Genomic DNA, 11430 nt, shown 5'->3' with positions numbered 1-11430 from the left:
TTTAATTACTTACGAGTCTAAATTCTAACTCACAATTAACTCAAAAGGAAAAAATAAATCCTATACAGAGAACTCTAAGAAAGCGTCACCATCAAAGGGAGTGAACAACGTCGAGAGTATTAAGAGTAGAAGGTCCTTCAACTATTAAACTCCAACAATAGTCTTCTAAACATGCAGACCTATGCATCGGAAAAGAAAATAGAGAAAAGAACAAAAAAATCCTTAGATTAATCGAGAAAGCCAAGCTAGAAACATCACCCTTAACCATGTTAAAAAACTGAACTAAACTGTAACAGTCCGGACGTGATCCCTGGCACTGTTACCGTTCACGGCCCAGGGCTATCCCTCGCCTGGAACAATTGGTACTCACTCTCACCAAACTATTCTCTTAAAGTGGGAGGTCAAGGGTTCGAGCAGTGGGGGAGGCGACCTAATTTCCTAAGGGAAATTTGGGCCAAATCCACTTGGGGAAGGGATGCGTTTGACGAGAACCCAAGGGGACAAATCCTGCCAGGAACCCGTGAGGGTGAATGGATGTTAAAAGCTGTTCACGATGCCAGTGGAAAGCCCGAGGTGGCGAGAGGGCCAGGCGAGGGATAGCCCTGGGCCGTGAACGGTAACAGTGCCGGGGATCACGTCCGGGCTGTTACATAAACAATCTGTTCAAGACCAAGAAAGCCCAAAAAATATTAATTCAGAAGAGGGTCAAAGAAACTAAAGAGATAACAACGAAATCAATAATAACATCGCGGTAAACGTATGGTGTTTGAATAAAGCCTAGACTTTATAATAGAGTTTTTCAAATATCAATGTTCAAACAGTTGGCGATGAGAGTACTTCAGATCTAAATTTCAACGAACTCTATCATAGCCAAAACTTCAAAAAAAGCCAAGATGAACACCAAATGATAGTCAAAGACAAAAGCAAGATGTAGCTACCTACAACAGTACAAAAACAAACAAGTAAAATATAAGAGAGCAACAAAAAAAAAATACAAGAAGCTCCAAAACCAAACATGTAGCTCTATAAATCCTCACCAAAAAGCCTTCACGGCCTAAAATAACTAAACAAAAAATCTATTCACAATTCAACCAGACAATGAAAAGAAAACTCATGTCGAATAGGGAAGGGAGCGAGCGGCAACAGAAAAGATTCTAACAACCCACAGAAAAAGAAAAGTGAGAATGGTTGACATAATTTAACTCTAAATTTAATGTCTTGTTTAGTTTGCATTTTCTCCCAACTTCTTAGAAAGTTAAGGAAATTGGAAAAGTGAGAAAAATAGTTGACATAATTTAACTCTAAATTTAATGTCTTGTTTAGTCTGCATTTTCTCTCAACTTCTTAGAAGTTAAAGAAGCAATTTCGTTCACGTTAAGAGAAACGAAACAACTTATTTATCTTTAGGTAATATTATCAAAATGAGTTCGGTCCGTGCGGACTCAATAATAAAATGAATGAAGCAATAAAAATCTTTTTAATATTTAAATTCGATTCAACGCGTAGTGAGACCTTTTAAAAAATAAAAATTAATTGAAATTAAAAGAAAAGTTAATTAAATTCACATTATTAACTAAAGATGCATATTATACCAACATCCTTATAATTAACAAATAAATTTCAACTTTATACTGTTTTTTCTTTTATCAATCTAACCAAAAATTATAATTATCTAACATGACAAAAATTAATATAAAAAAATAATAAAAAAATTTAATTTTAATAACTTTTACATTTTAAAACCTTTAAATAAAAAAACAACTTAAAAATTAAAATCTAAACAGAACCTATTAAAATCATCTAAATAACAAAAAAAACTTATTAAAAACTATACAAAATAAGAAAATATCAATTAATCTCTTTTTTTTTTCAAATCAATAATATTAAGTTTTGTTTGAAAATTAATATATCTTCTTTATCTACCTTTTATTATTATCCACATCTTAATTTTTATCTGTAAAAATAAAATTAATAAATAAAATAATCTTATTTCAATATTTCTAAAATGGATAGTTTATAGACCTGTTCAGTTTAATTTGCACAAACTCAATCTCAAGACGGGCTGAAAGCCTACTTTAAAACTCCACGGAGTCACATGTTTTGACAATATTCAGCAAATAGAAATTTAAACTAAACAAGGTATAATATTCATTGATGTAAAAAAAAAGTTTGTCTAAATTTATTACATAAATAATTTCATTAGAAATTTTATTTTATTTATTTATTTTTAATGAAGAAAAGGTTATTTATGATTTATCCACTTAGTTGGATCATAGTTACTCCAGTATGGAGCTAAATTAATATAAATTATTAAAATTAATTCTAACTCCATTATTATTATTTAAATAAAATTTAAATTTATTTAATTTTATATATTTTAATTAATAATTATTATAAAATTATTTTTTATTAATAATTTTTATTTAAAAAATTTGATATTTTTAAATAAATATTTAATTTTTGAATAAAAATATATAAAAAAATTTATAAATATTATTATAAAATATTTTTGTAGTAAATTAATAATTTTTATAAATAAATTAAATAATCAACATGCATGCGATCCAAACTCATTTAAGTCTTTCGAGTATTATTTTTTAGATATAAATATGTTCCAATCCCGGTTATAACTCGGCCAAATCTTTTCCTTTCCGCGGCGGACAACCTTAGCCGTGGTCCTCCAATGACCACGTTCACCCCCTCTCCAAACCCTCTTCCTCATTCCTAAGATCTCTATACTTTCCCCATAAATCTCCCATCACCAACGTTCCTCTTCTTCATGAACCCAAATTACTACCGCCAACGAAATGTTAAAACCCTTCATCAAATCACCGTCTTTCCTGAAAAACCATCTCCATTTGCTCTTTTTTTCTTCGAAATCCAACTACTCTGCGAGTGAATCCCCCTTCTCCAGCTTAATATCCAAAGTTATTGATGTTCTATCCGGCGATCCTCACTGGCCTAGAAACCCTGAGCTCAATCGTGTAGCCCCTGCGCTCAGACCCCATCATGTTTCCAATATTATCAATACCCACAAGAATACAGACACTGCACTGCGGTTCTTTTATTGGATTTCCAGGAGGCATTTTTACAAACACGACATGGACTGTTTTATGTCAATGCTAAATAGGCTCGTGAGGGATGGAATCTTTGCTCCTGCTGATCATGTTAGGATTTTGATGATCAAATCTTGTAGAAATGAGGAAGAGCTTAAATGGGTAACTGAATACTTGAATGGAATTACTGCTAATGGTGTTTTCGGCTTTACTTTGTACAGTTTTAATACTCTTTTGCTTCAGTTGGGCAAGTTCGACTTGGTCACTTTAGCTCACAATGTTTATACTCAACTTTTGAGTAGTGGGGTTAAGCCTAGTTTACTGACATTCAATACCATGATTAATATTTTTTGCAAGAAAGGAAAAGTGCAAGAGGCTATGTTAGTTTTTAGTAAGATTTTTCAGTTTGACTTGTGCCCTGATGTGTTTACATATACTTCATTGATTCTTGGGCATTGTAGGAATCGTAATTTGGATAAAGCTTTTGAAGTCTTTGATAGGATGGTTAAGGATGGTTGTGATCCTAATTCAGTCACATATTCAACTTTGATCAATGCTTTATGCAGTGAAGGGAGGATCGATGAGGCAATGGATATGCTTGAAGAAATGACTGAGAAAGGGATTGAACCAACAGTCTATACCTATACTGTGCCAATTCGTTCTTTGTGTGATGTTGGGCGTGTGGATGAGGCCATTAGTCTTCTGAGAAGTATGAGGGAGAGGGGTTGTAGCCCAAATGTGCAAACATATACAGCACTTATTAGTGGGCTGTTTCAAGGAGGGAAAATGGAAGTAGCAATAGGGCTATACCACAGAATGCTGAAGGAAGGTTTGGTTCCAAACACAGTTACATATAATGCATTGATAAATGAATTGTGTGCAGAAGGGAGATTTGGAATTGCTTTGAAGATTTTTTATTGGATGGAAGGACGAGGTACCTTGGCAAATGCACAAACATATAATCAAATTATAAAGGGGTTGTTCACCATGGATGATATTGATAAGGCAATGATTGTTTTTAATAAAATGCTTAAGGATGGTCCATCTCCTAATGTGGTAACATATAATACGCTTATTGTTGAAAACCTCAAAAGGGGTTATCGGAACAATGCTATGAGATTTTTGGATATGATGAAGGAGAGTGGTTGTGAACCTGATGAGAGGACTTATTGTGAACTTATTTCAGGCTTTTGCAAGGGAGGCAAATTGGACTCTGCCACTACTTTTTTCTGTGAGATGGTTCAACGTGGCATAAGCCCAAATCAATGGACTTATACAGCCATGATTGATGGTTATTGCAAAGAGGGGAAGATGGATGTTGCATTGTCATTATTTGATAGGATGGAAGAAGATGGTTGTTCTCCTTCTATTGAAACTTATAATGCCGTTATAAGTGGGTTGTCTAAAGATAATAGATATGTGGAAGCTGAGAAATTTTGTGCTAAGATGACTCAGCAAGGATTGCAACCAAACACCATCACTTACACTTCTTTGATTGATGGACTCTGTAGGAATGGTGGGACCGACTTGGCATTCAAGATTTTCCATGAAATGGAAAAGAATAATTGTCTGCCAAATGTGCACACATATACTTCTCTTATTTATGGCTTATGTCAAGAAGGCAAGGTTGATTCTGCAGAGAGGTTGCTTCAAGAAATGGAGATAAAAAGATTGGTTCCTGACGAGGTTACATTTACCTCTCTTATTGATGGTTTTGTTTTGCTTGGAAGGCTGGATCATGCATTTGTGCTTCTTCGGCGGATGGTTGATATGGGTTGCAAACCCAACTATAGAACTTACAATGTATTGTTAAAAGGATTGCATAAAGAATGTCAGTTACTCACAGAAAGGGTAATGGCGCAGAATGAGACTCTCTATGGTTGCAGCTCAGATGAAAAAGTATCAACTTTTGAATTGATCGGTAATCTCTTGTTAAGGCTCTCAGAGAATGGATGTGAACCTACCATTGAGGTGTACAATACTCTAGTCAGTGGCTTGTGTAGGGAAGGCAAATCTTATGAGGCAAGTCAGTTGGTAGAAGATATGAAAGAGAAAGGCTTATCTCCTAGTATGGATATCTTATGCTCACTTTTAGTGGCTCAGTGTAAGAATCTAGAAGTGGACTCTGCTTTGGGAATATTCAATTTACTGGCAGTTAAGGGCATCAAGCCATATCTTTCTATCTATAAGGTGCTCATTTGTGCACTCTGCAGATCAAGCAGGGTGGAAGAAGCTCAGAGCTTATTTCATAGCTTGCTCGAAGAGAAATGGAATAGTGATCTGATTGTTTGGACAGTTTTAATTGATGGGCTACTGCACGAAGGGCAGTCGGATGTATGCATGAAGTTTCTCCATCTCATGGAATCTAGAAACTGTGCTCTCAGTTTGTATACATATCTAAGTTTGGCAAGAGAACTATCTAAAGTTCGCAAATCATCGGAAACAAATAAAATCAGCAAAGAGAATAGGCAGTTGAGCGTCCCTTCATAATTGTCATCACATACAAAAGTGTGTTGTCTCAATGAAGATCTATTGCTGCATCTGTAAGATGCACCCCAGTAACATACGTAGAAGATGAAGAAGCTTATGCTGTGTTGTTGGAAAATGCTGATCATATCCAGGTACGGAGGAGCAAAATTAAACAATAAGATAAAATTGATAATTTGGATTAACACAACATGGCTAAGATTTGGCTTATTCTTGCATGTAGATCTAGATTGGTTGCTATTGCTTCTTTCTTTTTCTAGGTTAAAAACTTGAAATGATTTAATCATCTCATTATTATGAACAACATGCTTCAACAATTACTTTATTAGTAAGAACTATTGAAAATAAACAGATTACTGAGTCCGTTTAGAAGAATATATTAATTACACCGAGGATAAAAATCCCATGAGGTAGTTTAGAAGTCTCACTTATGGTGTTGGGCATCTAATAGCATGAATTAGCATGGGATGCACAGTAAGTTTTTACGTGATGGTCTTGAGAAGTTCTACCATATAATGTGTGGGCTGCCACTGTGCATAAGTAGGTCTGCATTTGTGTACACTCGGTCGCTGAACTGGTGGAGACAAAACACTAGTTTTAAATTGTCTTCAACTTGATGTGGCTGGCAAAGAAAAGTAAAATACTGAAAGGAAAAAGAATTGGTGAAAAGCATATTTATTGACCTAGTTAATATTCTTCCAAGTATCCTTCCATCCACAGATCCCTCCCTAGAATTTCAAATCGTTCAATTAGCTAGTGACTCATCTCATTGTTACACTGCTCAAAGACTATGGAATTGGTATTTTAGTCTAGACATAACTTCTTGATTCTGCAGAACGCATCTTCCTACTTGTCTTTTTATCTTTGTTTCACACAACAGACCATAATATCATAATAGCTATGAATCAATTTGAAATTGGAAAAGAGAGATTTTAACGTGCCTGGCCTCTTTTCTTTGGCAGGAATAGTGAGTGTCGCAGCTGGAAGTAGCAATGACATGGATTGAAGAGTAACTGTGATTATTGCAATCCTAAGGTACTAATATGAGAGAATAGCAACTCATTTTTCTCTAGTGTACTTCAATTTTGATTCTAGATCCAAAACTGCTACTCACTACTCAGTGAATTGGTAGCAAGCTATGCCGTCTATTATTTATTTACCGACGGCCTCACTGGAAAGATAACTTATGCATAAGCCAATGGTAGGTAGTGCTGTCAAAACGGGCTGTCCGGTCTGGTCTGGCCATGCAGGCTTGATCCCAAAATGGGCTGAGCTAAAAAAAGCTCGTTAAAAACGGACTTTTAATATTTAGGCCGGGCCCGCAGCGGGCCTCTCGAACGGGCCTAAACAACCCATTTTTTTAAAATTTGAAGTAAAATTAAAAAATAATTAAATTCACACTATTAACTAAAATTACATATTATATCAACCATGATCAATAAATGAAGAAAGAAATTATAATCAACAATTAAGTTTTAACTTTATTTTTTTTTCTAAAATCTAAATAGAATTTATTAAAATCGTCTAAATAACAAAATAAATTTACTAAAAACTATACAAAAGAAAAAAAAAACAATCAATATCATTTTTTCTCTAAATCAACCGGTCTGCGCGGCCTCGATCTCGGAATGGGTTGGGCAAAAAAAAAACTGTTTTAAAAACGGACTTCAAATAAAACTGTATCAAAAACGGACTTCAAATCTCTTAGTTCAAATCTTATCAAAGTATGGGCGTGAACCGTCCGCCCGTTTTGACAGGACTAATGGTAGATGATAAGAGGAAAATATTTCTATTACATGGTTTGATAGGAGACACTTGCGTAAACAGTCTTAGGAAATTTCTTCTGTTTATCATAGGACTTCCGATGATTCTGAGTAGGTTCTGTTCCAGAATTGTCTATTCATGAAGATAGTATGGCTGATAACTAGGGGTGAGCATTCGGTTGGTTCGGTTCGAACCGAACCGAATAAACCGAAAACTGAAATTTTAGTTTTTATAAAAACCGAACCGAACCGATTTTGGTCAAAAATCGAATCGAACCGAACCGGTCTGATTCGGTTCGATTCGGTTCGGTTTGATCCGTTTTGATTTTTAATATTTTTTTAATTTTTTACACTTTATTTTTAGTATTTTAAAATTTAATTAAAATATTTTAATTTTAATATAATTTAATTTCTCTATATTATTGAAAAAACATATTATTATTCCTAATCGGTTTGGTTCGGTTTTTTTGATTTTTTCTGATCAAAACCGAACCGAACCGAAATAACCTAAATTTCTGAAATTTAAAACTGAACCGAACCGAACCAAACCGAAATGTATAAAAAACCGAACTAAATTTTCAAATCGGTTCGGTTCGATCGATTTTTTCAGTTTGAACCGAATTCTGCTCACCCCTGCTGATAACTGCCATCTTCCCTTCTTGTATAGCAGTCTACCTCTTTTGTTTTTAATTGTTTGAATAATAGTATGACGTAACAATATTAAGTTTTTAAAAAAAGGCCTTCTATTTGTTATGGCGGTTGCTTGGAGATGTGAAAACACTTGTGGGTGGTTATGGAAAAAAATATTTTCTGCATTTTCTCTTATGTTTGAGATACTCAAGAGAACTAATGAATGAAAAATATTTTTTTGGGCAAAAGGAAAAATAAATAATTTTTAAAGAAAATGACTTTTTTTCTCAAAACAGTGTCATTTTCTAAACTCTGTAAATCTTATCAATACCATTAAACTTTTTGTACATAAAGAGATTGTCATTCTTTGTATTTTAACATTGCAATCAAACAATGAAAATAAAATAGTTTTGTTGAAAACCTATTCACATACGAGTTATTTTTAGTGAAATAAATGGAGCCTATATTTCAGAGTCAATTCCTAGAAATCACAGTTAAGATAAGAACAGGAAACTAATAGCTTCAAAATTCTAACAGCAGGAAATAGCTGAATTGCTGGAATGATATAACATGATAGACTGAAAGACTTCTTGAGTTCTGATTGAATTGTCGTTTACTTGAAAATGATTGGAAAAGGTTCCACATGTTCTACAGCAAAAGCTGCAAGCATTTTGTGCAGCAAGAGAATTCTGGTCTGGAAGACCATGTGATTCCAATTATTGGTTCATGAAATGGGATGCTCAACAGGACCACCACTCAAAATGAATGCAACTTTGCATTGACATGCCACTGTTCTGTGGATTTTGACCTTATTAGATCTTTTAGTTGAAAGCCATAAAAGCAGATGAGGTGAAATGATCCTAATTTGTGTAACCAAAGATTCATTTTGGACCATTCAACTTCAAAAGATTGCTTGAGGAGTATCACTAACTCCAAGGCATGAGAGTTCAAATTCCATTGTAAAAGATTGACGTTATCTTTAAATTCTGAGAAAGTGAATGATTTTTTCTTTTTTGTATTTTTTTTCCTGGAATGTTTTCCTTAACATTTTACTCGATGTTAGTGTCAAGCATACCACTCCAAACTTGATTTGTCTTAGTGAACCTGTCTTTATGCTTAGCAAATGCTAATCATTTTCCATGCAAATTGAACTTTCAAATCGATAACCGTTGGGTCTCACGTCCGTTTGGGCTGAGTTAGGGCTCACGAAAGCAAATCAGGCCCTGAGCTCGGAACGTCCCTAGACAGGCCTGCTCAGCGAATTCAGCCTGGGCTCCAACATGCATGACAGGCGGGGTCGTCCACGAGTCCAAGCCCGGAAAGAAGGAAGCCGGCACGGTGATGGGACATGGGGAGAAACGAGCAGGTTCCGTCCCTTCACAGCCCTATTCGCATGCGTACTGAAGAAAATTAAATGGCCCATGCGTATTGAAGAAAATTAAATGGCCGTCTAATATAGGTAAGATGACTGACAATACTGTACATATGGGGGTTCTGCTTGACAGAGATGGGTGCCACAGAGAGACCGTAAGGCGTCATTAACAAGTTAGAAGAAAAGAATAAAAGGGGGAAAATCTTTAAGCTTAAGGGGACATATTGTAAACTTTATTCTCTAGATTTTAGATCATCACAAATAATTTATTTTTCGGTTGAAATAAAAATGTTTCACTAGAATTCAGTGTAAGTATTTTTTTTTATTAATTATTTAAAATGGAATAATATAATTAATAATTGAAATAAGGTATGCTTGAAAAACAATTTATTTAAATTATTTTTTTTCAAAATGAATTGTTTTAACCGAAACACTAGAGAAATTACCAGAAAAGAACAAGTGGAAGAAAGGTAAGCTGTTGGATGATCTTCTCAAGAGAAAGGCAGAGTTGATGGATCATACTGGCTGGACTCATTTGGCTCAAAAGGAAAAGGTGCAAAATCTAATAATTCGTGGATTTTCTCTCTTAATCTCAAAGAAGAGGTCTTACAAAAAACATTAAAAAAAAAAAAAACCTTGTGATGGATTTGTCCTTTTGCATTCACTAACCTTATTAGACTCCAATCAAAGGCAAAAAGAATAGGTACGAGAGAGAGTTGAAAATAAGAAAAAAATAATAACATCAATACAAAATTCACACCATCTTCTCCCAAGTTCTAAAATACAACACGACACTGCATTACCTAACCATTTATTCCCTTGAAGCATCCTTACAAATGCTACTCTCCAACCTCATTTGGCTTCTCGTCTTCACCTTCTTCCTCCTTCCAAAAGTCCCTTTGCCTTCACATCCACCAACCCACCCCTCTATATACTACCCTTGGTTCTTTTCGCCTTGGAGTTTGCTACTCGTTAGCTGATTCTCATTTATATATCAAATCACCCCGAATCAAATTTAACTATGTAACTCAAGATTGCCTAAAATTAGCTAACCCATTTCTCCTATATTTATGAAGGACCCCCAACACAGGCCTTGAAGCCAATAGCCAAACAATTTTCACACACACAAAAAAGAAAAAGAAAAAAAAAGGGGAAAATTATCAGATGGGTAGGCAAAATGGTGATGCAACTGTGGCAAGTTCCTCCATAGCACTTCTTCAAGAAAGATTCAGAGAACTGCAGAAAATAAGGGAGAAGAGACAGGAGAAAGAACTTCTGAAGCTGTTTTCAGAATCTGAAAGGCCAGGTATGCATTTTGAATCCAGCAGGTTGAGCTTTGAGCAACCTGAGATGATCCTTCCAAGTAGGGTACCTGCCCTTCAGGATTCTCATCTCTCCCTTAGACTCAATTCACAGAGCAATAATCATGGAGATATTGTGAAGACCTCAACAAGCTTATGGCCCAAATCTGGAAGCTCATCAAGGAATCTTGAAAGTTCTGATGTCGATACCTCTCTTCATCTCTAAATAGTAGAGATATATATCTGGTAATTTCCTGTAATTTTGATTATATATATGTGTATGTTAATAAATTTTGTCACCTTTTTTTCTATATAAAAATGGAAGAGTAATGTAATCCTAAACTATGTTTTTTTCATATTGCCATGAACAATTTTATGGCCATTTCTCCATCCTATGGCAAATTGTTTGAAACACTTCAAGGCATGAAAGTTGATCAAAATTAAGTATTGGGGTTTCTGAAAGATTAATTTGCAGGCAAGAATTTAATACTAATCATTAAAATAGTTATTTGTGTTTGATTCATGATCAAAATATTCCCTCAACTTTTGTTGTCCGCTTGATATGGGGAAAGAGGAGGAATATAGATATCCCTTGTTTGGAAAGGGGTTCTCAAAGCAACAAAGGTTTTGAATATGCGTCTTCCAATTTCAACCCATTGATTTTGTCAGTTTTCAAATATCTTATAAAATATTATCTTCTTTTCGAACAATAAAAAATTATTAAGGTCATACTTCATAAAATCTTCCTTCAAAAAACTTTATTTTACTTTACTTCATTCCAAATAGAGTGTTAAGGTTTTGGATTGGATGCAGTGTTAAGT

At 34.5% G+C, this 11430-nt stretch overlaps 1 protein-coding gene across 3 annotated transcripts; it reads left to right on the top strand.

Moving 5' to 3' along the window:
• The first annotated feature begins 2623 nt into the window (after positions 1 to 2623).
• LOC110628685 (pentatricopeptide repeat-containing protein At5g65560) lies at positions 2624 to 11141 on the top strand. Of its 3 annotated transcripts, none has more exons than XM_043948869.1 (3): positions 2624 to 5677; positions 6506 to 6578; positions 8477 to 11141. In XM_043948869.1, the coding sequence occupies exon 1, from the start codon at positions 2808 to 2810 to the stop codon at positions 5544 to 5546; it is 2739 nt and encodes a 912-aa protein (XP_043804804.1). In that variant the 5' UTR covers positions 2624 to 2807; the 3' UTR covers positions 5547 to 5677; positions 6506 to 6578; positions 8477 to 11141. The 3 variants fall into 3 exon arrangements, with proteins under 3 accessions (XP_043804804.1, XP_043804803.1, XP_021631169.1); XM_043948868.1 differs by having other exon boundaries at positions 8474 to 11141; XM_021775477.2 differs by lacking the exon at positions 8477 to 11141 and having other exon boundaries at positions 6506 to 7469.
• Positions 11142 to 11430: the final 289 nt, after the last annotated feature.

This window comes from Manihot esculenta, chromosome 12 (assembly GCF_001659605.2).
Source record: "Manihot esculenta cultivar AM560-2 chromosome 12, M.esculenta_v8, whole genome shotgun sequence".
NCBI lineage: Eukaryota > Viridiplantae > Streptophyta > Magnoliopsida > Malpighiales > Euphorbiaceae > Manihot > Manihot esculenta.
The sequence above is the reverse complement of the archived record's forward strand: the minus strand, read 5'-3'. Positions and strand labels throughout refer to the sequence as shown.